Source organism: Giraffa tippelskirchi, chromosome 8 (assembly GCF_054371585.1).
Source record: "Giraffa tippelskirchi isolate mGirTip1 chromosome 8, T2T-mGirTip1v1.2.pri, whole genome shotgun sequence".
Taxonomy (NCBI): Eukaryota; Metazoa; Chordata; class Mammalia; order Artiodactyla; family Giraffidae; genus Giraffa; species Giraffa tippelskirchi.
Genome location: NC_137282.1, coordinates 5249278 through 5277206, shown reverse-complemented (window position 1 = coordinate 5277206; position 27929 = coordinate 5249278). Strand labels below are relative to the sequence as shown.

The window sequence follows — 27929 nt, the reverse complement described above, 5'->3', positions numbered from 1 at the left end:
ATTAAAAACCAACAAATGTGAAAAGCACAATAACCAGAGTTCTAGTTATTTCTCTAGCTTAAGTAGTCTTGCTTATTTAGGGTTGAAATTCTTAAAGCTGTAGCCTTCAAAAAATAATGTACACTCATACCGAATATACAGTATGTATACATTTTAAAAATTGCCTTCTATATACTATTTTGTATCTTTCTATTTTACATACTGAGGACAGCCTTCCTTATTAACTTACATAAGTCTACTTAATTTTTTTAACTATCCCTAAGTATTATGTCAATATGTCATAATTAACCTCTTTCCAGCTGATGAGTATTGGATATTCAGCTTGTTTTCCAAGTTTCTTTTTAGCTTTAATTATTTTGGAATTTTATTTGTAGCTTATTCAAGCACATCATTCTTTTAATACTTCTGTGAAGATTATTGATGGAGCAAAAAATGCAGTTATATAATTCTGAATCATTGTTTAGAGATTATAGAAATAAGTTCAAGACCTAGGAAGTGAGATAAACTGAAATGTTTTTAATAGAGAGGTGACTTTGATATAAAGTTCTAGTTTCATACTCATAGGCTTATAGAATGTATGAGGTATCATCTTATGTTTTTGAAACTCTGAAGATAATGAATTTACAAAGTGCCTTATTTTAATTGTAGTACTATATATACTAAGGATGAAAAGATTTTAAGGGTTTTTTCATGAGTGTATTGACTTTAGTGTCATTCTGAGATGTTTAAGATCTGTAATTTTCCATCCATTATCTTTCTTTGTTTCCTTCAGAATTGTTCTCTATTAGTTTTAAACTCCATGAAGTGTCTTGTGTAAAAAAAATAAAAAAGATATTTAATAAGTTACAGGTTTTAAACTCAAGCTAGGAACTATTTTGAAGTTTAAAAAAATAATGCAGTACAGGGCCCTTGTTTTCAAGGCTTCACTCTTGACCTCTGGATATGGGACACACAAGGTAAAGTATAGGATCTAATTTGAAACTGTTACATACTTAAATATTTAGCTGTATATTCTGTAGAGTGTTTATCCACACATGAGATAACCTAATTATGTCCTGAGGTCCCTAGTAAATAATTTAGATTTTTTTTTTTGGCAAGTTTCAATATAAGGAATGTTGGAAAACATTGTTTTAGGCTGGGAGGACAGAAGTCATAAATTGATTCTTGAAGTTAAGGTAACATTTGGCTAGACAGAGAAGAAAAGGATTTCATAGGCAAAGGAAAGACGAAGAAATGAAAGAATTGAGACTGAATATGGACAAGTAATAAAACTAACTTAAAGGAAAATACGATGCATGTTGGAGAATAGTAGTTCAGTTTGACTGTAAGTAGGGGTATGCATAAGGGCCTTGAACATGCAATAGAGGACTGCTAAGCTTGATTTCATAGAAAACATGGAGCTGCTGCTGTGTCCTGGTGCAAAAAATAGTGTTATGAAAGCTGTGGTAAACCCATCATTGTTATGAAGAATATATTTAAAGGGAGTGGCTAGTTCTGTTCTCAGCTGTGTTGCAATAATCAGTATTTAAGGTGATACTAATTTAGACTCATACAGTGGCATTTGGAATGAAGGAAGATTGGATACTGGTGAAACAAATCTAATAGGACAAACTAATGTCTTAATGATCAGGAGATATGAATAAAAAAGAAGAATTTGAGTCCCTGTGATTTGGAGAGTTGAACCCATATTGTTAAAAGTGGGGGAAAGAAAAGTTGAGTCTGTGATTTGGAGAGTTGAACCTGTCTTGTGAAAAGTGAGGGAAAGAAAAGTTGGTTTGCTGATTTGGAGAAAGAAAATGATGTGCTTTTAGTCTTTTTCTTAACCTTTAAAAAGTGTAATTAATTTCCTCCTGTGTCTTTAATTTTCGTTTTGGCTTTTATAACTTTTTTTTAGTTGTAATAACTAGTAACTCTAGAGAGATTAAGTATGTGTAAGTGAAAGAGTCTAAGAGTAACTGTGAATCAGACTGGCAAATGGTAACTTTTAAAGACAATTCTCTGTTGGTTATGAAGCTGTGTGTGCAAATTTGGCTCTTAAACGTGTAAAGGTACTGTGGTATATACTACCGAAAACAATAAGGAAAAATTTTCCGTCAGGACCACTGCCTGTGTGAAGTTGCTGTTAGCTGTAGGAACCTCTACTCCATACCATTTAGGGCTAAAAAGGATGGTTTTCTGATAGAAAAACCTAAAAGATCTAAAATGGGTAATAAATATTTTAAAACCATCTAAGTTAGTGTGTAACAATGATTGCTACAGCATAAACAACCCTCTAACAGTTAGATGGAGAGTGGAGTGTATTTCTGACAGCTTTCCTTCTCTGTCGACACTCCTCAGCAGTCAGGTAGAGAGTGAAAATGGCCATGGCCGCTAGCCCTGCAGAGCCTGTGATTCACAGGTGGTTGACTGGCAGGAAGAAGCATAAAGGTCATGGCTACTGTGTATGAAAAGAAAGTGGAATTGATAGCTGGCTTCTTGGAGAAGCTTCACTGCTTTTACTATTGAGAAGAGTTTTGTTTTCTTGGGAGATTTTTGCAGTATTACCTGCAGAACTTAGTGACCCTAATTAGAGTTATGACTCAGGGATGGTAATGTGTATCCTCAGCAAGTATTTTCTTGAAAGATGAGTGAGTGTCTTCCAATTGGTAATGGCTGGCATTTTGCTTATAATCATTCATGTTTATTCTGGGTCACTTTACTTTTGATGGAAATTGATTTATCTTTAAACTTATTTTAAGCTCCAAACTCTGCTTGTTTATTTACAGTGAATCTAACATTATAAGCATTTGGAATAATGGGAAAGGCATTCCAGTAGTAGAACACAAAGTAGAGAAAGTTTATGTTCCTGCATTAATTTTTGGACAGCTTTTAACATCCAGTAACTATGACGATGATGAGAAAAAAGTAACAGGTAAAGTCTAAATGGCTGATCATAATTTTTATTGAGAAATACTGCTCTCTTAACATAAGTTTTTACTATTCCTATATAAGATATTACAGAAAAGGAAGCTTTTCTAGTTTTGTTGTGAGAAAATCCTTCTTAGAATTAATATGTATAAAAATTATCATGTATTACTGTTGTCTTGATTATAGTCTGATAGACACTTAACTCGTAGTACGTTGACTTCTGCTAGAACTCATGGAACTCTATCTAACCTGGCTGATAGTTTGGGTTTTGAATTAGAGTACTGATGAAAGTAAGATACATATGATTCCTGTATGTGCGAATTTGTTTTTACATAAGCACCATGTCTTTTGGTATCAATTAAATTCCTTTTAAACTGTTTTCTTTGAATCAAGATTGAAAGTCGAGACTCTATAGAGTTGAAAGTGCTTTGACCATAACCGGTTGTTTTTCTACTTATTTACATTTCCCAAAAGATGATTTTTTTCCAAAACCAAAGTTCTGGGAAGTTATATTGGAGAAGGCACTGGCACCCCACTCCAGTACTGTTGCCTGGAAAATTCCGTGGACGGAGGAGCCTGGTAGGCTGCAGTCTGTGGGGTCGCAAAGAGTGGACGCGACTGAGCGACTTCACTTTCACTTTTCCCTTTCATGCATTGGAGAAGGAAATGGCAACCCACTCCAGTGTTCTTGCCTGGAGAATCCCAGGGACGGCAGAGCCTGGTGGGCTGCTGTCTATGGGGTCGCACAGAGTCAGACACGACATGACTGAAGCGACTTAGCAACAGCAGCAGCAGGAAGTTACATAGATTAGAGTTTTGTAATAGAAGTGACTGTGATAGAAAACTGAGATTCATACTCACATAGACTTACTGGATTGTTTGAAGATACAGTGCTTAATTTTTTTTGAAATTGTTATGAAGATAATCTACAAAATGTGTCTTCTAATTATATTACTGTATGTGCTAAATCTTAATTGTTTATTTCTTTAAATGAAATATCTAAATATACTTTGAAATATTCAATCAATGATTAAGATAATACAATAAGTGGAAGCTGTTTTGCAACAGACCAGTCCTATGGTAGGTGAGTTAAGAAAGTCCCTTTAAAATTGTTTTCATTAAACCTTTCGCATTTAATTGTTCTTACAGGTGGTCGCAATGGTTATGGTGCAAAACTTTGTAATATTTTCAGTACAAAGTTTACAGTAGAAACTGCTTGCAAAGAATACAAACATAGTTTTAAGCAGGTATGATAGAAATGTGACTGTTTTTTAAGAATAATCATGTTTGTTGCTTTGCCAAGGTAATACCTATATAATACCTTAGATACCTATATCACTTCTTTTTTTAAACATTAAGCAAGTCATCAGAGTAAAAAGGCTCCCAGAATGTCTGGGAGATTTTAAAGTCTGTTTTCCTCCCGTTCCTTTAAAACAAAATGCTTTATTTGACAGACTTTTCCTTTAACCTGTTTAAGCAATAGGGAAAATGTCTTGAACCTCACAGTCTAATTGAAATGCACCCACTTAGCATGTTTGAAAATTTCCCTGTTGATTCATCATTTATATTTCAAATTTTTATATTTCACTTTTGTAGACCTTTGAAAATTTTACATAAGTAAAATAATTTTGTCAGAAAAGCATTGTACCTTTTTATTTTTGTATAATTCTATATGATCATTTGTAGATTTTCAAAGATTTAACTAACAATATATAAAGCTGTACAGCTGATTTTGCTTATTTTCAGCATGAGGTTGTTATAATAGTTTTATCTAAAATTTCTTCATTTATAGTATAGTTTTAAGGATTGGTTTGCTGTGAAAGTTGGAAAATGGTTCTAGTTGTGGTAAATGAATGTATTTCATTAGCCGAGTCTTTATGTATTATCTAATACAGAAGCACAATAGAAATATTTAAATATTTTTTCTCTTAAAGACATGGATGAATAATATGATGAAGACTTCTGAAGCCAAAATTAAACATTTTGATGGTGAAGATTACACATGTATAACATTCCAACCAGATCTGTCCAAATTTAAGATGGATAAACTTGACAGGGATATTGTGGCTCTCATGACCAGAAGAGCTTATGATTTGGCTGGTTCCTGCAAAGGAGTCAAGGTCATGTTTAATGGAAAGAAATTGCCTGTAAGTGTCTTCTAAAATAGCTCATGCTTTGTTAATTTGTAGACAGCTAATAGTTAGATCTTGCTTTTTAAATTGTTAATCTCTTTTAACAAGGGTGATTGACATTTAAGGTAATTATTAATACATTTGGATTAAAGCTTACCATCTTGTTATATGTTGATTTATTGTGTTTGTTCTTGGTTACTTATTCCTTGTATCCTGACTTCTTTGGTTTTAATTCAGCATTTTTAAAAAATGATTTCATTTTATCTTCTCTGTTTACTTATTATGTGTGTGTGCATGTTCTCTGTTGCTCAGTGGTGTCTGACTCTTTGAGGCCCCATGGATTTGAGGAGCCTGCCAGGCTCCTCTGTCCATGGGATTTTTCAGGCAAGAATACTAGAGTGGCTTGCAGTTTCCTTCTCTGGGGGATCTTCCCAACCTAGGGACTGAATCCACGTCTCCTGCATTGATTGGCAGGCAAATTTTTACCACTGTGCCCCCTAAGAATCCTCCTTACTTATTATCCTTATTTTTAAAACTTCTTTAGTGATTGGCTTAGGGTTTATAACACTCATTTGTAAATAATTTGAGTCCACCTGATGGGCTGGTGGACAGGTCACTTGGTGTGCACAGCAAACAGTGTATCCTCAGGTCCTCCTTCTGTCCCTGTTTCCTTTGCATCATACATGTTGCTTTGGCATAGTCTCTAAACAACAGAAGAAGAGAGAAAATGAGGAGGAAGAAATATTTGAAAAAATTATGACAGAAATATTTCCACAGTCAAGTTCATTGATTTTTCTTTTTTTTTAACTGTGTCAAGTTTCTGACTTGATAATGTTGCTACTGCTTTAAGCAGTCAGTTATACTTTAGCGCAGTAAAAAATAGAGTTATAGTTTACCTTCATTTATTCCATTTCCAGTGCTCTTAATTTCTTGGTGTAGGTCTAAGTTTCTGATCTGTTGCATATGCCTCTGGCTGGAGATTTTTCTTTAACATTCATTTCCTGTGGATAAGATTGCTGACAGTAGTTTCCCTCAGTTTGTTTGTCTGAGAGTTTTCCTCCTTCACTTGAAAGGATACAGAGTTTCACCGACTATAGGATTATATAGTCAATAGTTGGTTTTTTTCAGCACTTAAAAAGGTTACTCTGTTGTCTTCTTGCTTGCATGGCGTCTGCTGTAACTCATCTCCTCCTTCCTCTGTTGGTAAGGGGTTTCTTTTTCCTCTACCTGCCTTGAAGATTTTCTATTTGTCTTTGTTTTTTTGAGTATGATATGCTCAGTTGTATATATAGGATTTTTTGTGTTTTTGGTTCTTCTTTTTAGTACTTAATTCTGTCTGGCATCTCCTGAGCTTACTGGATCTGTTGTTTGCTGTCTGTCACTAATTTTGGAGAAACTTTGGCTGTTATTTCTTAACCTGCTGTTCTTCCTTTTCCTTCTGGTATTCTCACTATGCATAAATTGTAGGACTCATGCTCTTGGATGTTTTACTCTGCTTTATTCACTCTATTTTGTCTTTGAGTTTCAGTTTGTTTGATTTCTATTGCTGTATTTTCAAGTTCATTGACTTTTTTCCTCTACTGTGTCAAATTTACTGCTGAACCTGCCAAAGGCATTCTTCGTATCTTCTGCTTTTCTTGATTTCTAGCATTTGCATTTGATTCATTCTTAAAGGTTCTGTCTCTCTGCTGAAGTTGCAAACTTCCACAAGAGACTTTAACCTATTAGCTAGCCATTGTTGTTGTCCAGTTGCTAAGTTGTGTCTGACTCTTTGTGACTGCAAGCACTGCAGCATGCCAGGCTTCCCTGTCCTTCACTGTCTCCCGCACTTTGCTCAAACTCACGTCCATTGAGTCAGAGATGCCATCCAACCATCTCATCCCCTGTCCCCTCCCTTCTCCTCTTGCCTTCAATCTTTCCCCGCATCAGAGTCTTTTCTAATGATTTGGCTGTTTGCTTCAGGTAGCCAAAGTCCTATCTGATAGTTAAAACATCTGTGACATATCTAAGTTCTGATGATTGATTTGTCTTTTCAGACTGTGTTTTTCCCTTGCCTTTTGAACACCAGCTATGTTGCATAGAGTAGTAAATATGGTGTGAATAGGCTTTAGTATGAGGATTTATGTTAATCTGTGCAGGGAGTGGGCCGTGTTTGCAGGCTGTTGTTGCTGCAGTTACTAGTGTTGAGGTCTGTTGTTGCTGTGGGCACCAGATACTTCAGATTCTTTCTTGTCCTTTCTCTATGCTTTGGGGCTTGCCTTGGAGCTGCTGCTTAAGGAGGGTCTCTTGCAGTTCCTCCAGCTGGAAACCACTGTTATAATTGGAGGCCTGATAACCTGGGTATGGGTTGTGGGAGACCCCCACATCTGATTAGTCTCCGGCTTTGGAATGCTCAGGGCCTGTGTCTTGGGGTTTGGCCTTCTTAGGAGTGTCTACGCCTCCTCTTGAGGTGGAGATGTTCCCTTTGTCCTCTGTTCTTCTCTGGTTGCATCAGGTCACACCAGTGCTCTCCTTCTGTGTCCTTCAGGTTCCCTACTCTGCAGGATAAGCCTTTTTAAAATGTAAATGAGATGGGCATAGGAGGGTGGGGCAGGGCAGAAGTACTTTATCCCAGCTCTGGTGGTATTTCACCACTGCTTTCCAGCAGTGTCCTTCCCCCTGTGAAGTAAGCTCCTCTATTTTTTTTTTGATAAGGGTGAAGGGTCTGGGTTGAATTTCTAGTGCCTGCTGTTCTCCACCTGGCCCCATGAGGATAACTTTTTCTAAATTCTTTCTGATCTACCCTGTGAGGAAACACCTGCAAAAGACTAGGAACCCCTTCTGACCACAGCCTTCAGGTGCTTCACACACACACACTAGTGCACACTTGTCCTATAGAAAGAAATTCATCAGAAGCTCTGGCCCTAGGTTCCTGTGGGCTTATATCACACCAAGCAGCTTCTGCCCAGATGAGCAGATGATTTAGGTTCTGTGTCTGCCTACAAACACCCATCTCTCTTCAGACTTTGGATGCTCAGCTGTCCTGTGATCTCAAGTTTTTGAAGATGCATAGAAAATTTATTGTTTAACCAGCTGTTTTCTTATAAAGGAGAAGAAAACTTCTTTGAGCCTTCCCTTCTACATGTCTAAACTGGTTGGTGTTCATCTAGTTCAGCTGCCAGTGTAAGAGGAATTGTTCATTGTTTTTGTTTTCCAAATTTTAGGTAAATGGATTTCGCAGTTACGTAGATCTTTATGTGAAAGACAAATTGGATGAAACTGGAGTGGCCCTAAAAGTTATTCATGAACTTGCAAATGAAAGATGGGACGTTTGTCTCACATTGAGTGAAAAAGGATTCCAGCAAATCAGCTTTGTAAATAGCATTGCAACAACAAAAGTAAGTACACTAATTCCTTGTTTCCAAGTCGGTTGTAGAACAGTCTTAATTAAAAACAAGATAAAACAACAAACAATCCCCCTTCACCCTGCTTTTGTGAAATCAAAATTGACTTAAGAAAATAAAAGTATATTTTCTATGAAATATCTCTTACAATTTATTTAAACCTCCATTGAGAAATAACTTTACATGATTAGAGCGTATAGTTGAATGCATTTGTATTTATGATACAAATGTATCATAATACATTGAGATCAATGTACATTGATAACATAATACAATGATAACAAATTTCTTGTTCTGTGTTCTGAGTTTTGAGTGTAAAAGAACAAATAATAAGAGATGAGTCTGTTTTGGGATCACATCATGAAATGCCTTATCTGTGGTTCTAAGGAGTTTGAATCTTTTTTTATAGGCTTTTAAATTTCCAAATCAAATGAAATTCTTCTCATCTATAAGCATTTATCCATTGACCATAATGAATATTGGGCAATATAAGTGTGTATTTTAGAATAAAGCCATGAGCTATCACTTTGTCACTCTTGTTCAAGTTTGAACTTACTTTTTATAATGTAGCATCACTTTTTCTAGTCAACAGAAATGCTGTATCATATTTGATTGCATTTTATTATGTGTAATAGAAACCTAGTATGCAGTGGTCTGTAGACATGTGAAGGTCTTACTTTCCCTCTTCTGGGGGCGGATGGTTCTGTGGCTTTACAGTGTCAGCAGGGCCCTGTCCTCTTCCTGGCTTTCTTTTCTGCCTCTCTCAGCATGTGGCTGTCATTTTCATGCCTTCAATATGTCTGCTGCACCCTTCCAAGTCCTAAGGAGAGAATGAAGTTGGACAAATGCATATGTGAATTAAATCTCTCCACTTGTATCAGGAATGCAGTAGTTTTCCTGGAAACCTGATCCAGTAGACCTCTGCTAGCATCTCTGGCTAGAACTGGGTCAAGTGGCTACCTTTAGCTGCAAGGGAGTCAGATTGGTGAATCTTTGTAAGTGGCCATGTTGCCAGTTAAAAACACAGTTGGCTTGGTCCATATATGAAAGGGAAGAATGGGTATTGAACAGACAAGTGTTGATGGCTGCAATGGTCCCTGAGTGGCAATCCTGTGAATGTCATTGCTATCACCAGGCCAGTGTTCAGTCTCACTTCTGTGTCTTTTTTTTGATTGTTTTCACTTTGTGGGGAGTTATATAGAGTTGCTAATTAGCTCTATGGCCAAAAAGACTGTGTTTTAAATCCCAACTCTTTCCTTCTGAGATTTATCATATTACCTCTGGTATATAGGGTGAGTAATATAGTCATACTAACTTTAAAAAGTTGTGTTGAAGATTAAATGCTCATTCTAGAAAAATATGAATGTTACTGTTTTGCTGCCTTAATTATAGAAGATTTTGTATTCTTTTTTTTTTCTCCCTCTTTAGGGTGGACGGCATGTGGATTATGTAGTAGACCAAGTTGTTGGTAAACTGATTGAAGTGGTTAAGAAAAAGAACAAAGCTGGTGTGTCAGTGAAACCATTTCAAGTAAGTGATGTTTTATGTATTCTGTTGAATTGTTAAGTAATATCAATTCTGATATTGACCTTTTGTTGGATATGTTTTCAACAGGTAAAAAATCATATATGGGTTTTTATTAACTGCCTTATTGAAAATCCAACTTTTGATTCTCAAACTAAGGAAAACATGACTTTGCAGCCCAAAAGTTTTGGATCCAAATGCCAACTATCAGAAAAATTTTTTAAAGCAGTGAGTAAAATGTATATTACTTTTCAGTGTCTTTTGTTTAATTTAGAATTGATTAAGTAGTTTTCTTAATTTATTTATTCTAGTTATTCTGATTAGTTTGTTATTTTAACTGCAGATACAGGCATATTTATACTCAAATCTAAAATGCTTCATTCTGAAAACTTTAAAGGTTAGAAAGACACTATTTCATAAAACAGTTGATTATTTCACCAAGCTTTAAAGTAGGGAATCATGTAACTAATTATGTTTTCAGTTTGCATTGGTCTTTATAAAGCCAGTTTTGCCTCTAAAAAATGTACAGGTCCTCACAGGACTCCTGTCTTCATCTTTTCCATCTCTTTCAAATTCATCTGCTAATTTTGTAGATGTAACTTTTTTAAAAAAAATTATGGGAACATATGCATAACATAAAATTTGCCATATTCTACTTTTTTTTTCCATTTTACTTAGCACATATTTATTTAGGCTGCCTTAACCTTTCTGAAACAAGATGAGAATATAAATAATAAATCTTAGATTTATAACTCAGCCTTGTGGCTGCTAATAATTTTTTATAGTCTTTTCTGTATAAGATTTGCCTCAATTCTCCTGTTCACCAGTGCCACCAAACATATATTAAGTGCCTTTATGTTTGCCCCGGGAATGTAAAGATGAATAAATTACAGCCCCTCCTCTTGGGAAGTTTACAGTGTTTTGGAGGGATATTATGTAATTGCAGTAAAGATAACATATTTATCAAATTTTGGAATCTCAAAGGTAGGGTCTCACAAGCAAAAACAAAAGTTGATTTTTAGGTTTAGCTAAAGGCCTATAGAATAGTACTTTTGGGTCTGATCATAATGAATTCTGAATACTGATGACCCAATGCTAATCATGTCCCAAATTTCTGCCCTCCTAACAGTTCTTTTTATAAAGTAATTTGATTTTAGTTTTTATACTTTTTCATTTTGGCAAAGGAAGTTTAGATTTGACAACATAGTTCACTTCTTTTTATATTTGAAACATTCCAGAGAACTACTTCATACACCTAAAATCAAACTACCCAGGTTGATGAAAAATAAATAACTCAAACTTGGAGATGCTTTGCTTTTTTGGGGAGTAGTGTTTGACATCTTATCACCTGTTAACTCCCTGCAGAATGACACATATGTATAATGTTAAAATCCTTATTACCAAGCTCTTTAAAAAATAAGGACTATTCATAAGTTTTTGAGTTTACCCTGATATTCCCTTCATGTTAATATTTTTTTGTCATAGTGAATTCCAGATTCATGTTTTTGTGTTGAAGGATATCAGAAATGTCAGTGTCTGTAATTTCCCAGGTAGTAAATTCAGAGGTGGATCAGCCTTTACTGTGTTCATTTTAACAAAACTAATGTGTAACAAAAGCTGTGTATATCTCTTATGGAGTTTTTTCTAATAAAATGTTTTTCATATGTAGTAAAGTTGCCCTTTTCTCGTGTGTTTACATTTCAGTATGATAGGTCATGGTGAATAGCTGCCTGAACTAATTTACTGTAATTAGAATAATTTACCAGCATATGTCATTATTATTATCATTTTGCCTTACAACTGCCCAGATTCCAAGTATTACATTAATTTTAGCTAAGTGTGTGAACTTCTTGCTGCTTTGATTTTTAGGCCTCTAACTGTGGCATTGTAGAAAGTATCCTGAACTGGGTGAAATTTAAGGCTCAGACACAGCTGAACAAGAAGTGTTCATCAGTAAAGTACAGTAAAATCAAAGGTATTCCCAAATTGGATGATGCTAATGATGCTGGTAAGATTCAGTTTTTCTTTGTTTTTTAGATTTTGATTTAAGTTTTTATTCAGTTATAGACTTTTAATTTTCCACATATATAGGATTTTATTTTCAGAGGAAAAATTTCACTAAAATTGTCACATATAACACATACTACAATTTTAGGGAGATAAGACTTCAATAAAATATACCTCATTTTTACATTATACTGAGCATAAGATGACTCTTTACAGTGTTTTATTATCATTGTGATTGTTAATTTTTTGGTTTCATGTTTTTCATTGGTAAAATTGAGAAATTTGGAATATATAACATTACTAATTTCTCTTAGGTGGCAAACATTCCCTGGAGTGCACACTGATTCTAACAGAAGGAGACTCTGCCAAGTCCCTGGCCGTGTCTGGATTAGGTGTGATTGGGAGGGACAGATATGGGGTCTTTCCCCTCAGGGGAAAGATTCTTAACGTGCGGGAAGCTTCTCACAAACAGGTGTGTATCTACATATGTACCCACACCTGTATATGACGATTTATTACTTTAACTAAAATTGTTGGGTTTTTATGTGTCAATTCTGACTCATCTTTTGTATATTTTGACACTTTAAAATACTTCCAATCTTTTCATTTTTGCACAGATCATGGAAAATGCAGAAATAAACAATATTATTAAAATAGTTGGTCTACAATACAAGAAAAGTTATGATGATGCAGAATCTCTGAAAACTTTACGCTATGGAAAGATTATGATTATGACTGATCAGGTTGGTTAAAAGTTGCCACATACTAAAACATCTCTTTTTCAGAATGTCCTTTGGATATTTGTTTCATGAGATTTGTTCCAAGACAGTAAATTGAAAACGATTTTACTTCAGGGGGGAAAAATGTTGTTTAATGGCAGGGTTTGTGTGAAGTACATTTTACATTATCTAATTTATGGTAGCCACCTTTTTGGTTAGTTATTTTAAAATGTTTTTAAATTCAGTAAATATGGGAAGAGTAGAACACATTGTAGTATTATGTTGAAGCTCGCCTGTAAACAGGAAGGAAATGGTGAAATTTATAAGCAAAAAAGGTTAATCAGTAGGAAAATGGCCAATATTTGTTTATGATAGCATAATTTGGGATGCACAAAAAACTAGGAGGATTTGAATAGTAAAATGGCAGTAATCTAGGTAAGAACTAGAAAACTGAAAATTTCATATGCTTCCCTGGTGGCTCAGACAGTAAAGAATCCGCCTGCAGTGTGGGAGACCTGGGTTCGATCCCTGGGTTCGGAAGATCCCCTGGGAGAGGGCATGGCAACCCACTCTAGTATTCTTGCCTGGAGAATACCCATGGGCAGAGGAGCCTGGTGGGCTACAGTCTATGGGGTCGCAAAGAGTTGGACACGACTGAGTGACTAAGCATACACATAACATTGAAGAGTTTCATCTGCATCCAACTGCTTGTGCCTCATGTACTCTAACTGAAAGTATTTGTAGGAAAATCTTCCACTGAGAAGCTGCTGTGTAGTTTTAAGCAGAAATTTATCAGTTTTTATTTTAAGAGAAGACTTGTGAATACTTGTATTCCATAGATTTCTCCTTTCAGTGAAGTGGCATTGTAACTGTGTTTCTTGTATTTCTGTCTTCTAGTGAAATCTGGGAAAACCATAAAAAAGATAATGGTAATATGTTTTATAGTGACAGAAAGATTCAGTCTATCACATAGCTATATTCTTTATTTGAACTTTAAGAAATTCTTTAATCATTCAAAGAATAATCTTCTGTTTTGTACAGTGCAGTTATAAAATTTGAATGGAATTTTGCCTCATTGCTGCATTCATATATTTAAAAATTTGATTATGTAAGTAATTATATTTCATAAAATTATCATAACACTCTTTACTGATACTTATTTAGGATCAAGATGGTTCTCACATAAAAGGCCTGCTTATTAATTTCATTCATCACAATTGGCCATCACTTTTGAAGCATGGTTTTCTTGAAGAATTCATTACCCCTATTGTAAAGGTACTATTTACATTAATATACTTTTATACTATGGTCTTAAATAGTAGCAGAAAAACTAATTTTTTTTATCATTCATTTAAGGCTAGCAAAAATAAGCAGGAACTTTCCTTCTACAGTATTCCTGAATTTGATGAGTGGAAAAAACATATAGAAAACCAGAAAGCCTGGAAAATAAAATACTACAAAGGTTTGTGTTCTAAAATGCTTACATTCTGTGAACTTAACTGTTGACATAAATTTCCTTTTAAGAGAGCGTTGTAAAATATTTTGAAAGTTTATCTCTTTTAGCTTTCAAAAACAACTATTGCTGATTTTTAGTTATTATGGAAAATTTGATGTAAGTAGAGTAGTTTAATGGGCTTCCCATGTACTTAAGTGTCACCATTTCATGAACAATCTTGTTTCATCTGAACTCTTCTCATCGCCACCTCATTAGTTTGAAATATTAGGTTGGTGCAAAAGTAATTGCAGTTTTCCTTTGTTCAACTTTGTCATTTGATATTGGAGTACATTCTTAAATAAATATGGTTATATTATACATTATTTTACTGTGCATTTCTTGCTATATGTTCTTTTTGTTAATGATTTATTACTTGTTATTTATTATATATTTATTTTGGACAGTGGAAATGATGTTAGACAAAAAGCAAATTTGATGTTAGACAAAAAGCAAATTTGAGCAGTTTTCTTATTCAAGTTCAAGTGGGTTGTAAAGCAGTGGAGACAACTTGTAACATCAACAACACATTTGGCCCAGGAACTGCTAACAAACATACAGTGCAGTTGTGGTTCAAGAAGTTTTGCAAAGATGACGAGAGCCTTGAAGATGAGGAGCGCAGTGGCCGGCCACTGGAAGTTGACAGTGACCCATTGAGAACCACCTCTGAAGCTGATTTTCTTACAACTACACAAGAATTTGCTGAAGAACTCAACATTGACCATTCTATGGTCATTTGGCATTAGAAGCAAATTGAAAAGGTAAACAAAGCTCGATAAGTGCGTGCCTCATGAGTTGAACAAAAATTTTAAAAATCATCATTTTGAAGTTGTCTTCTCTTGTGCTATGCAATAAGAACTAACCATTTCTTGATCGGGTTGTGACACGTGATGAAAAGTGGATTTTATATGACAACCAGCGACAATCAGCTCAGTGGTTGGTCTGAGAAGAAGTTTCGAAGCACTTCCCAAAGCCAAACTTGCACCAAAAAAACCATGGTCACTGTTTGGTGGTCTAATGCCCATTTGATTCATTACAGCTTTCTGAATCCTGGTGAAACCATTACATCTGGGAAGTATGCTCAGAAAATCAATGAGATTCATCAAAAACTGCAATGCCTGCAGCTGGTATCAGTCAATAGAATGGGTCCAGTTCTCCACGACAGTGCCCAACCATTGTCACGCAACCAGTGCTTCAAAAGTTGAATGAATTTGGGCTATGAAGTTTTACCTCATCCACCATATTCACCTGACTTCTCACCAATTAACTACCACTTCTTCAAGCATCTTGACAACTTTTTGCAGAGAAACCGCTTCCACAACAAGCAGGAGGCAAAAAATGCTTCCTAACGGCTTGTTGATTCCTGAAGCACCAATTTTTACGCTACAAGAATAAACAAGCATTTCTTGTTGGCAAAACTGTGTTGATTGTACTGGTTCCTGTTTTGATTAATAAAGATGTGTTTGATCCTAATTATAATGACTTAAAACTCATGGTCTAAAACCTTAATTACTTTTGTACCAACCTAATAGCTTCCAGGCATTAATTTCTATAATACTTCAGTATGTATTTCTAAAAGAATATTTTGTTGCCCATCATACCATTATCATACCTCTCTTTAATAACCTTAAATATTCAATCTGTTAAAATTCTCCTGACTATATTAAAAATGTTCATTTATATATATATATTTTTGAATCAGGATCCAAACAGAGCCCACACATTGCATTTGGTTGATAGGTCTATTAAATCTTAATATATGGTTTTTCTGTTTTCTGTGTAATTTATTTGTTTAAAAAGTTGGATTGTTTGTCCTGTATCATTTCCCACATTATGGATTTTGCTAATCATTTCTATAGCTTTTTTTTTTTTGGAGAGAACATTTAATGTCTATTAGTAATTTTCACATATGCAGTATGATATTATTAACTATAGGCATTATGGTGTAATTAGATTCCCCAGAATTTATTCATTTCATAACTGAAAGTTTGTACTTTTGACTGACATCTCTCTATTTCCCTCTCCCCTCAGCCCCTGGAAACCACTATTCTACTCGGTGTTACTATGAGTTTGACTTTTTGTTTTTTTAGATTCCACGTATAAGTGAGATAATACAGTATTTGTCTTTTTCTTTCTGTCTGGCTTATTTTTACTTTTATTTTTAAAAATTGTGCAGGGTTGGGTACCAGTACAGCTAAGGAAGCCAAGGAATATTTTGCTGATATGGAAAGGCACCGTATCTTATTTAGATATGCTGGTCCTGAAGATGATGCTGCCATTACCTTGGTAACAAAGTTAATTAAGTAACCTCTCTAGACAGAGGGGTGGGGAATGAATTGAGAGACAGCAGCACTGACATACATGTACTAGCATGTGTAAGACAGCTCGCTGCTGCCGAGCACAGGGAGCCCGGTGGGCGCTCTGTGATGACCTAGAGGGGTGGGAGGCTCAGGAGGGAGGGTGTATTTGTGTACTTATGGCTGACTCATGTTGTACAGCAGAAACCGACAGAGCATTGTAAAGCAATTAAACTCCAATTAAAAATTAAAAAAGAAATCTCTCCCAATATCCTTTTCCTCTGTCTGCCGTCCTTCCCCTTCCAGTCTTGGTTTGCTGTGGTGTGTCTCTCTTTAATTCTAAGCCCAGCCTAGTTAATTTTAGTGTCATTCCCCATCACCTCAGATTATGCTCTGCTCTCATAGTTCTTTAATTCAGAGATCTCTATTCAAATGTATTTTTGATAAAAGTGTATTGGAAAAGACTTTGTAATTTCCCAGAAATTAATAATTAGTTATTTGCTTTTATAGATTTTAATTTTGTAGTGAAATTAATTTTTTTTAATGTGTGAAGTTATCTGGAATTTTTCAGGCATTCAGTAAGAAGAAGATCGATGACAGAAAAGAATGGTTAACGAACTTTATGGAAGATCGGAGACAGCGTAGGTTACACGGCTTACCAGAGGTTAGTCATAAAGAGCTGTGATCTGGGGGAAGAAAGAGAAAGGCTAAAAATCCATGTAGTAATAATGACGTAATTGCTATGTGACTTTTCCCTTAGCAATTCTTATATGGTACAGCAACCAAGCATTTGACTTATAATGATTTTATCAACAAGGAATTGATTCTCTTCTCAAACTCAGACAATGAAAGATCTATACCATCTCTTGTTGATGGTAAGTAGCTTTTGTTTAAGAAGCTTTTTCGTTTTTAAATGTTACTGAGTGTATTTTAATTTCATGTATTTTAACCCATCCTTATAATAATTTTTAAAATTCTAAAGTTGCTTTTGAGATGTTTTAGAAGTTTTGAAATATTTTATATTCTTTAATTTGAATCTTAAGCACTTTTTGAGTTTCTAAAGAAAATTATTAATAGCTTGCAAATTTTTAAAGTTTTAGCTCCAAGTTATTGGAGACTTTTTAAAATAAAAAGTAAAATGTGATTTTGATAAGTTCTAGAGTATTTATCAGACCAAATTTTAAAAGCACCTTTACCCCTCAGTACCCAGAGCTTCCCATCCAAGTACTAACCAGGCCCCATCCTCCTTAGTTTTCAAGATCAGACAAGATCAGTCTCATGCAGGATGGTACGGCCGCAGACCTCAGTGCCCAAAATCTAATGCTTTCACTTATTTAACGTGACAAAAAGATTAAAGTGCTACCCAGTAGTTGGAGCAGATTTTAATCTTTTATCTAGAGCTTTTTGATCTTATAACTTTTAGCAAATTACTTCATCTTTATGTCCCTTGGTTTTTCAGCTAAAACAGATGGTTCTATAATCTATCTAGTTGTAGCTTTAAGTTACATCCGGTCTCTGAAGTCTTCGCTAGAAATTGCAGTCTAAATTAGTCTCAGGTGCTGTAAACTTCTGTGCCAGTAGTTGCATGCCTCTTATTTTACTTATGTTAATTTTGCCTCCTCAATTAGATTATAAAATTCTCAGGAAAAGTAGCCATATTTTATTATCCTTTTGCCTCTGCTGTGCTCTGGGCCCATGGTGATGATGATAGCTAGTATATACTGAAAAGTTTATTACTGTGCTCCTTGGTCTAGAGCAGGAAAAATGATCAGGAAGCAGAGTGCTTTGCTTACATTATCTCATGTAACCCTTACGGTTACCCTGTTAAGAAGGTAGTTATTTATGTTACACTGAGACTTCATGGTTTATGGAGTTGTAGAAAGTCATGGCCAAGCTGAGAAGAGTATCCAGATGAGTGAGATTCTTAATTACCAGAACATATCTCTTCTTTATAAGAGCATTCCAGATTTAGGGTAGTCTAATAACAGTTTTTAGGCTATTTGATGACTCGCTGATACTTTAATCACAACTGGCATTTTGGGAATATGAGTGTTTGGAAGCTCCTGTGAAAGGAATTTGGTGCCACCTAGCAGTTCTTTAAGACTAGAAGGGGTCTTTCAATTGGTTCTTCACTTTTAGAGTAGCTTAAGATGGTATAAAATATGCTAGTATGTACTCATTTTGTTACAGAGTCTCAGCAAGTTTAGTGATTTTTAGTAAGCAGACTACATCTTTGTGTTTTTCTCTTGAATATATAGAACATTGTTGTCACTAAAAGAAACATTGCAACTCAATCTTGAGTAATATTTTTAAAAGAGGGTTTTTCTTTTTAAAAACAGGTTTTAAACCAGGTCAACGAAAAGTTTTATTTACCTGTTTCAAGAGGAATGATAAACGTGAAGTAAAAGTTGCACAGTTGGCTGGATCTGTTGCCGAGATGTCTGCTTATCATCATGGAGAAGTAAGTAAGCACGGAGACTGGAATTAATTGAGAGCTATACTTACTGGCATGAAGAGTGATAATAGGATAATTCAGCATAATCAAGTGTTTTTCCTTGTATGAGGTCTTTGGACATGTTAGAGAAGTGAGGATTTGTGTTTTAATAAAAATGAGATCCGTGGAGGAACTCTGTGACTGTATTCTATGTATTCTCTGTTCGGCAGCAAGCATTGATGATGACCATTGTGAACTTGGCTCAGAACTTTGTGGGGAGCAACAACATCAACTTGCTTCAGCCTATTGGTCAGTTTGGAACTCGGCTTCACGGGGGCAAAGATGCTGCAAGCCCTCGTTATATTTTCACAATGTTGAGGTAATAATTTTCAGATGTAATGGCATAAATACTATTTGAAGGTCATTAGAACTAACAAAATGTGTAATAGAAGTATAGCTATGGAGAGAGAAGCTTGGGCGTTATGTTCAGGGTGAATGTTCCAAAGTATTTGATCACATACAGAATGAAATTTGTTGATCTCGGTTTTATGAATTATTGGTGAAGCCAGTCCTAATGAACGTAAGGATTTTTCTAACTATTTAGGCTGAAAGTGGGTTTTGTGTTTTAGTCAGAATAAGAGGAAATCCTTACCAGGTTATATATCAATATGAAGAATTTAGGCAGGTTAGTCAGTAAGTAATATAAGTAAAACAGGGCTGTTTTATTCTGGCTTTGTGCCTGCGAGAAATACATTTGGTAGTAAGGTCAAGTAAATTTTATTGTTAAGTTTAAATTAAGCACTTGTAACCAAAATTTTTAAGTGCATTCTTTTAAAAGATTTCTGACATGGAAAGTAATTACGTGTGAAGTTTTTTTCCTCAAACCGTGACATTGCTGCATGTTTCTCTTTTTCCTTTTATTAGCACTTTAGCAAGACTGCTCTTTCCTGCTGTGGATGACAACCTGCTTAAATTCCTTTATGATGATAATCAGCGTGTGGAGCCCGAGTGGTATATTCCCATAATTCCCATGGTTTTAATAAATGGTGCTGAGGGCATTGGCACAGGATGGGCTTGTAAGCTGCCCAACTATGATGCCAGAGAGATTGTGAACAATGTCAGGCGAATGCTCGAGGGCCTGGATCCTCATCCCATGGTAATTATGTAGAATTTACTGCTTATATTGGGGTTTTTTTTGTATTTAACAAATGATATTGTGTGAACTACAAAGTCAGTAATTTTAGAAAAATAATGGAACCATTTTCATTTTAGAACATATTTTAGACAGTAAGGATCTTGTTAGTATATAACTTGATGTGTGCTTACAGTAAAAGATAGAGTTTACAAAAAGCCTGCAGATAAGGCTTAGTGGGAGAAACTGTTTATTAAAATTTTAATGTAAAAGTATTTCAGGCTTTTCTCAGACTTTCAAATGTCTAAATTATGTAAAGAATAAGGCTTATATGATAAAGTTAAATGCAACTTTTTATTGTTCTTCAACAACTAAGTCATGTTAGTCATGAGGATACTTAAAAACACACTGTAGGTATTTTAATATGTCTCCATATTTATTTTTCCCCTTTCCTTACATCCTTCATTGTGTTCAGCTCTTCCCCAACTCCCTCCAAGAAAAACCTCTCTACATGGTTTACCCTCTTCTACATGGTTTAAAATCATCTAGATTCATAAGCAAAGAGGAAAACTTACTCCATGGATATAGAAACTTAATATTTTTATGTATTTCACTCCAAGTTTTATTTCATTTTTGTATTTAAAAAAATTAGATTGAGTGTGATTTAAAATCTATTTTTCCCATAAATACTTTAAAGTGCTTTAAAATATTTCTAACAGAAGTATCAAGTTACTTATGATTATAGCATTTTAATTATTTCAGATACATTGAGTATTAAGTTAATGTTTCTTACATATACATATATATGTGTGTATATATGTATATATACAGATATATATAATCTTCTATATATGATACTGTGCTAAGTGGTGAGATAAAATAGTATGATCCTTGTCTTCAAAAAGTTAATCTTTTGTCAAGGCAAGACATCTGGGCATGTAGTTTACAGTGACAGAAGATAGTAATAGTTGCTCAGTGTGCCAGAAGAAATGTCCTGTGCTGTGTATCTAACTGGTTAGTGATAATAACAAATAGGGATTAGAGAAGCAGGGGGTGGCTTGTCATTTGGCTGAGGGGCTGAGTGAGATTCATATAGTTATATAGGGTGTGAGGGCCTGCTGGGTAGAGGAAAGCGAGAATATTCAAAATATTCAAGACATATAAGTAGTGATCAGGAAGGCAGATCATTGGCTCTGGACTGCAGAGCTAACATAACATCTGAGGAATCTGAATTTAGAGAATTTTTAATCTACGGGAGAAGGAAGGATGCAGGTAATAGGCTGGGGAGAAAAAAAGGTAATAAGATGACACTAAGGTTTTGAGGTTAGGGAATGTTGGGCCTTTGAGAACAGAAGCTGTGAATTCAAGCCTGAGCGATTATGTGGAGAGGGCCTGCTGTGGACGAGAGGAATTTGGGTTCAGCCGTGTGAACCTGAGCTAGCAAGAGATCCTGACTGGGGGCGTTCAGAGGTGGCGCTGGCACTCGGTGAGGAGTTGGGCCCTTGAGGGATTTTTCTTTTTCTTTTCAGCTTCCAAACTACAAAAACTTTAAAGGAACGATCCAAGAACTTGGTCAAAACCAGTATGCAGTCAGTGGTGAAATATTTGTGGTGGACAGAAACACGGTGGAGATTACCGAGCTCCCCGTCAGAACCTGGACGCAGGTCGGTACAAGACACGAGCTGCCTGTGAGGAGGGCGGGTGTGTTCCATCTCTGTTTGCCCTGAGTCTGTGGTGGTTAAACATTCCTGCATGCATTTTTGACACAGTCATTTGAATATTCAAATTGTAATTAAAATGTTTTTTAACGTATCTAAATGTGGAATGACTTAAGCTAACTTTTAAGAAGACTTGTTATCTTGTTCACACTGAAATGAGTAGAATATGAAATAAGTAAGGAATCGTTTGGAACCCTTGCACGTGTGGTCAGTAAATTCACGTCAGTCGGTACAGGTGGATGTCAAGTCGTCAGTTCTAGCTGATGCCATCCTGTTGGTACTCTCAGCCTCTTTTCACCCTTTGAGCAGATCAGAACCATGCCCTTGTCATCTTTCTCCATTAAGATCCCCGCATGTTGTTGACTGCAGTGGCTGGGCCAGAGATGATGGAGCTGGAGGTTTCCCCTTTTTTCTCGACTGGAATTGAGAATTTTTAAAAGACTACGTGACTTGTAGTTTAAGAACATGAATGTGTGTCATGAAAGAATTACTTATTTTTAAATCTTTTGTAGGTATACAAAGAACAGGTTTTAGAACCTATGCTAAATGGAACTGATAAAACACCAGCATTAATTTCTGATTATAAAGAATATCATACTGATACAACTGTGAAATTTGTGGTGAAAATGACTGAAGAGAAGCTAGCACAAGCAGAGGCTGCTGGATTGCACAAAGTTTTTAAACTTCAGACGACTCTTACTTGTAATTCCATGGTACGTGAACGAGATTTACTGTGAATTTAACCTTTCTTTTATTTTGTAAGTGGGATTTTTGCAACTGGCTTCATGATACAAGTGAGTGTAATAAGTCTGAATGCTTCTCCCCTTGTATGTTTGCTAAGGAATCGAGAGGTACTTTCCTTTTCCTCTAATAATATCCTCTACTCTTGATCTCAACTCTGCATTTTGTATCTGGGCTTGAACATACAGGGTACACATACTTTCACATGCTGACTTTGAAGTTCTGGGAGTGATTATTGCAGGGTTTCTGTGTGCCTTATGTCTGTCTCTATTAGCATTTTAATTGTGAAGTACTCATCTTCTTGTAACTATAATCTGCTTTATTAAGCTTATAAATAATTGAGGAAAATAAAAGTGAGTACGTATGATTATTCTCGTTCCATTCCAAATTAGCTTTTAGACTTAAAAAAAGAAAAAAAATTCAGCAATAGCACGATGACTGAGAAAAACTGCCATGATTGATAGAAAAAGGATAAAAAGGATAGAGAAGTAAGATTTCTCCCGAAATCGAAGCTTGCATGAATTATAGCATGTTTCAAAAAATCAAGAGAGGCAAATGCACATCCACTGAATATATGGGAAAGACAGAACTTTAAATTTAACATTTAAAAACTTACAGATAGAATGTGTTTCTTTTTAGTTTGAAAAAAATATTAAGTGGTTTTATAGCCATAGTTTATATAGTTTTAAATAAAACCTTATTTTAAGGTCCTATCTTAAAAATTTATTCCAACTTAACATATTTTCATAGTTTTGAGAATTGAATTTTATCCATTTCTCAAAGTCACCAAAGGAATATTCACAGAAATGTGCTGAATAATTTTGGTTCTGGCTTTTAGGAGTGGTGTGTATTCATATAAGTGTATTATGGTTATTTTAAATACTGTAGGACATAATACAAGCTAAAAATACCAACACAGATTTATGTAATCTTTGAAAATTTTGTGTTTTGCCTAGGTACTCTTTGATCATATGGGATGTCTGAAGAAGTATGAAACTGTGCAAGATATTTTGAAAGAATTCTTTGATTTACGATTAAGCTATTATGGTTTACGAAAGGAGTGGCTTGTAGGAATGTTGGGAGCAGAATCAACTAAGCTTAATAATCAAGCCCGTTTCATTTTAGAGAAGATACAAGGGAAAATCACTATAGGTAAGATGCAACCTTTAAAAATTTGAACATTAGTTAAAATGGAAAAAAAAACTTTATTAATAGAAGACATTTTTATCAGTAGAATATAAACAAATACAAATTGAATCTCTTTTCTTGATCCTAACTTTATTTTTCCCTCACATAGAGAATAGGTCAAAGAAAGATTTGATTCAAATGTTAGTCCAGAGAGGTTATGAATCTGACCCAGTGAAAGCCTGGAAAGAAGCACAAGAAAAGGTAATCATTTGCAGAATGAGACATTCAGAGAAGCTTTTAAAAGCAACTTCCAAAGCGAACCAAAAACCCAACCCCTGAATTTTGAATTTAGTACTGCTAACGGTGCTGAGTGGTGTGTTTGGAGACTGAAGTCTTCTGTTTACCCACAAAACGGATATGGTACAGGAATTTGCAGTGCACACCCGCCGCAAAGCACATGGCCAGTGTGGCTCTGCCTGGGCCTGGACTGTGACTCCGGGTGTGAGGAGGTAGCTCAGTCTCCTCGGCCTTCTTTGTGAGCTGCTGTTAAAAGGATGGTGGTGGTGGTGTGTGGTGCAGGTCACTCTGGGAACTGCTCTGGTCATGCGTAAATGATTTCCCCCGGGCAGTCTGTAGCCATAGTGTGGAGTCGCCACTCCCTCGATCTGGTTTGCTGTACTCTGGGGATATGAGAGACGGAATGGTCAATACTTACCAGTATTTATTGAGCCCCATGTGTGTGCTCTGACCTTGGCTTAGATCTTTAGCTGGAGATTTAAACCCTGGGACTTCAGATTAAAAGTCTGATGTTTTGTTAATTAAATTGTCCATTTTAGGTCATAGAGTACTAATACTAATTCAGTGAATGGAATATTGGAACTTGGAGATTTCTCTTAAAAATTAGCTTCTTGTGGATAATTTAAAGAGGTGATACCACATTGTGATTGAGAACACAAATGGACAGAAAAGAAGAAACTTGGAAATGATTAGTTTTCAGATACTTAATTGGATATTGTATACATATATCATACTGATAATGTTTGCATTTTTAAAAATAGTTATGATTATGTAACTTGCACTGAGACATTAACCTTCCCAGCATTTGCGTTCTCAACCATAATGTTTTTCATATATTTCAAACTACATTGAGATACTGCTTTCATTTACATTAAAGTATTTTCAATTTTGAACTGTCATTAGAATGACATATTAGAATGAGTAAAACTAAAACGAATTATATATAAATTTACATATTGAGATAATAGGTTTATTTATTGAGGGAGGTGGGGTAGGAAAAAGTGGAAGAGGATTCAAAATTAAGATGCCTTAAGCACTTGCTTTTCTTTCAGTGTGTTTTATTGCATTCTTAAGCCCCAAGTTATGGTTTATACACTACTTGCCGTTCTGTATCACTGTTGGTTTAAATTATGTCTTAAAAAGTTTTGCTAGTAAGCTAATGAATTTAATGTTTAGTTTTTAAAAATAAGTGTTTCGGGTTTGAGAACGCCCTTCTGAGAAAACAGACCTCCCGGGGAAGAGCTCTTGCTTGGTGTCAGTACTTTCACTGTTGCCCTCAAACATCTCTCAGCATCTTGACCATGTGTTGTTCACTTTGGGGGTTTCAGAAACAGAAGGAGCTGCTCTTACAAGAGTGTCCTGTTATGTAGAGTTGGAGGAGAGAGAATTATAAAGTAGATAATTAGAAGATCAAAAGAATTGTCACTGGAACTTCAAAAGCGTGTTGTTTTTTTTTTTCTCCCTGAAAGTATCCTTAGTCATCTTCATGTTATCAGTGATAGACACACACATTTATGGAGCACTCATTAACAGTACCTGATGTGTCATTAAAACCTAGAGCAAATAGACTTCTGAAGTGTGGGTCTAAATAGGATTTTATGACACCCTGATAGTATTTTAATAGTAGTGTAAGAAATTCCATAGCAGCACAGTATTTCAGGAAGAAATTTTAAAAGCTGTAGATTGTATTAATTTGTCATAAATTATCTAGGTACTTATAATCTATCAACTGAACAACAGCATTCCTTACTTGGATAATGTTACTTAATTGAGTTTATACTTTTAATGTAATGAAGCATCTTTCTTTGCAATTTTTATTTTTATCTCTTCTGAAATAAACTTAAACTTTAATTTGTATAGATACATTATTTTACTGAAACTTTAAAATTGTAAGGCTTTTTTTCTTTTTTGATTACTGGAAGTGAACTTTTTGTTTTATGGAGTATCATGGTTAACTCAATCATTTTTAATGATCTGAGTGCCTTTAACAATTGAGATTCAATTTTATTTTAACAGCTGTTGTTATTTAAAAAAATTTTAAAGATGATGTCACTTATAATTTAAATTCATTGGATTTTGAAATTTAGTATTAGTGTAAGAAGATTGTTTTAATTGTAACTATTTCTGTGAAAAAAAGACCTTATGAATACAATTTTTGAATAGCCCTTACAATTCTTACTCTAACCTACCAGCTCTTCAACTCTTAAGTAAATTTTTCTTAGTCCTTACTTGAGTATTCTTGCTTGAGAAAATTTTTATTAAGAATTCACCCTTAGTGACTGACTATCTTAGCATATTTATTATAACTGTAAAACATGATATTTAGGTTTCAAATTGTTTATTCACTCTCCAATGCAAAGAGCTGACAAAAATACATGATAGAATATTACTTTTGCTCTGTTAAATTTAAGATGTGGTGTCTTCTCAAGCAGTTAATTTTTCACCAGATTCCTGAATAGAAGCTGAATATACTATTCCTTTTGATGACATTATTTTGCATTTTTAGAAAATTTAAACTTTTTATAGGAAATATATTTTCACAGATAATCTTGTAGATAATCTAAAATAAACCCACCACCCTGAAGATGTAGCTTTAAGAGTGTAGCATGTATGGAATTTTAAACTTAGCATTCAGTAAAATTCAACATTGATTTCATATTATACAGGACTTTAATATAAAGTTTATTATTTTTTGCAGGCAGCAGAAGAGGAAGAAACACAAAACCAGCATGATGATAGTTCCTCTGATTCAGGAACTCCTTCAGGCCCTGATTTTAATTATATTTTAAATATGTCTCTATGGTCTCTTACTAAAGAAAAAGTTGAAGAACTGATTAAACAGAGAGATGCAAAAGTATGAACTTCTGTGGGTTAAATCATTTGAAACTATTTCAGTGTTTTCCATATATTTATTTTTCTTTTCCAAAAATAGTTTTATTTATCCTTTATCCATTTTACAATTATACATTTATAACTGAATGTTTAAATCACACTACTTTTTTATTATAGGGGCGAGAGGTCAGTGATCTTAAAAGGAAATCTCCCTCAGATCTTTGGAAAGAAGATTTAGCAGCTTTTGTTGAAGAACTGGATGTAGGTTAAGTCTCCATTAAAATATATTTGAAAGAGTATCAGACAAAATGAAAGTTTTTAAAATTAAATTATCTCAATTTCCTTTAACTCTACAAAGGTTAATGTATTTATAAGCTGCAGAGGATTAAGCTTCTAGCTATATGAAGTCATAAAAAAAGTTATGTCTGCTGTAGATGAATAAAAGCTATGGAGTGGCAATCTAGAATAAGTTAAATTCTAATACTCTCTACTAGTTAAAATTGCTTAACTGACTTCAAATTAGCTTATTGCTTCAATTTTAATGTTTTCCCCCAAAAGAGGTAAGAACAATATATATATGTGCTTGAATATAGGTATTTGATTTTTAAAAAGTAGAATGATAGTCTCTTTAGGTTTTTAATAGAGAAATTTTAATTTTTTTTTTATAATTTAGTCTTCTCCAAGTAGAATTCCATTTTTAAAAATAAAAGAAAAAATGTAGAGAAAGATATAAAATACAAACTTTTCCTAAAATTGCCTAATTTATTTTTAAGCAATTAACTCACTTAAAATCTTAGAATTATATTCACGGTAGCAGTATTATCATCTAATTTTGAGTAGTACAAGGTAAATTACTATTTATTATTAATCATGATATTACTTATATTTATTGGTTTTAGTTGTTTCATTGATTTATTGTCCACATGCTCTAGTTTTATAACCTAAGTCAGAATTCGAACTCTTGAATGGGTGTGGTATATTAGTTGCCTGATAAAATTTCTGGAATTTTAATGATCTTTCAAGTATCACAATATCATGTGTGCCTTGATTTATACTTTTCTTCTGTTGTTATGAATTAGATTTTTTTAAAATTTGAGACTTTTTCCCCCTGCTGACTTATACATTTAAAAATTTATACATTTAAAAATTAATATCCATTAAGATTGAAGCAAGGTAAAGCAAGAGT

At 34.5% G+C, this 27929-nt stretch overlaps 2 protein-coding genes across 9 annotated transcripts in view; one reads left to right on the top strand and one right to left on the bottom strand.

Annotated features, from left to right (window-relative positions):
- RARB (retinoic acid receptor beta) overlaps positions 1 to 27929 on the bottom strand; it is a 1227259-nt gene that overhangs the window by 26432 nt on the left and 1172898 nt on the right. For 2 of the 4 annotated variants that reach the window (XM_081521090.1, XM_081521089.1), the window contains one exon: positions 8549 to 9242. In XM_081521090.1, the coding sequence (XP_081377216.1) occupies positions 9214 to 9242 (29 nt within the window). In that variant the 3' untranslated portion in view covers positions 8549 to 9213. Of the gene's footprint in view, positions 1 to 5632; positions 5743 to 8548; positions 9243 to 23674; positions 24295 to 27929 lie in introns of those variants that run through there. The other 2 variants (XR_014062369.1, XM_081521087.1) reach the window with 2 other exon arrangements.
- The window catches only part of TOP2B (DNA topoisomerase II beta), a 60457-nt gene that overhangs the window by 18382 nt on the left and 14146 nt on the right, over positions 1 to 27929 (top strand). For all 5 annotated transcript variants that reach the window (XM_081521033.1, XM_081521037.1, XM_081521032.1 and 2 more), the window contains 23 exons: positions 2766 to 2911; positions 4057 to 4154; positions 4842 to 5054; positions 8243 to 8416; positions 9851 to 9952; positions 10037 to 10174; positions 11816 to 11954; positions 12268 to 12425; positions 12571 to 12696; positions 13837 to 13947; positions 14029 to 14134; positions 16341 to 16450; positions 17033 to 17125; positions 17222 to 17336; positions 18801 to 18922; positions 19126 to 19274; positions 19820 to 20051; positions 21557 to 21691; positions 22258 to 22458; positions 23443 to 23638; positions 23784 to 23875; positions 26610 to 26765; positions 26921 to 27004. In XM_081521033.1, coding sequence (XP_081377159.1) covers positions 2766 to 2911; positions 4057 to 4154; positions 4842 to 5054; positions 8243 to 8416; positions 9851 to 9952; positions 10037 to 10174; positions 11816 to 11954; positions 12268 to 12425; positions 12571 to 12696; positions 13837 to 13947; positions 14029 to 14134; positions 16341 to 16450; positions 17033 to 17125; positions 17222 to 17336; positions 18801 to 18922; positions 19126 to 19274; positions 19820 to 20051; positions 21557 to 21691; positions 22258 to 22458; positions 23443 to 23638; positions 23784 to 23875; positions 26610 to 26765; positions 26921 to 27004 — 3196 coding nt within the window. The remainder of the gene's footprint in view (positions 1 to 2765; positions 2912 to 4056; positions 4155 to 4841; positions 5055 to 8242; positions 8417 to 9850; positions 9953 to 10036; positions 10175 to 11815; positions 11955 to 12267; positions 12426 to 12570; positions 12697 to 13836; positions 13948 to 14028; positions 14135 to 16340; positions 16451 to 17032; positions 17126 to 17221; positions 17337 to 18800; positions 18923 to 19125; positions 19275 to 19819; positions 20052 to 21556; positions 21692 to 22257; positions 22459 to 23442; positions 23639 to 23783; positions 23876 to 26609; positions 26766 to 26920; positions 27005 to 27929) is intronic.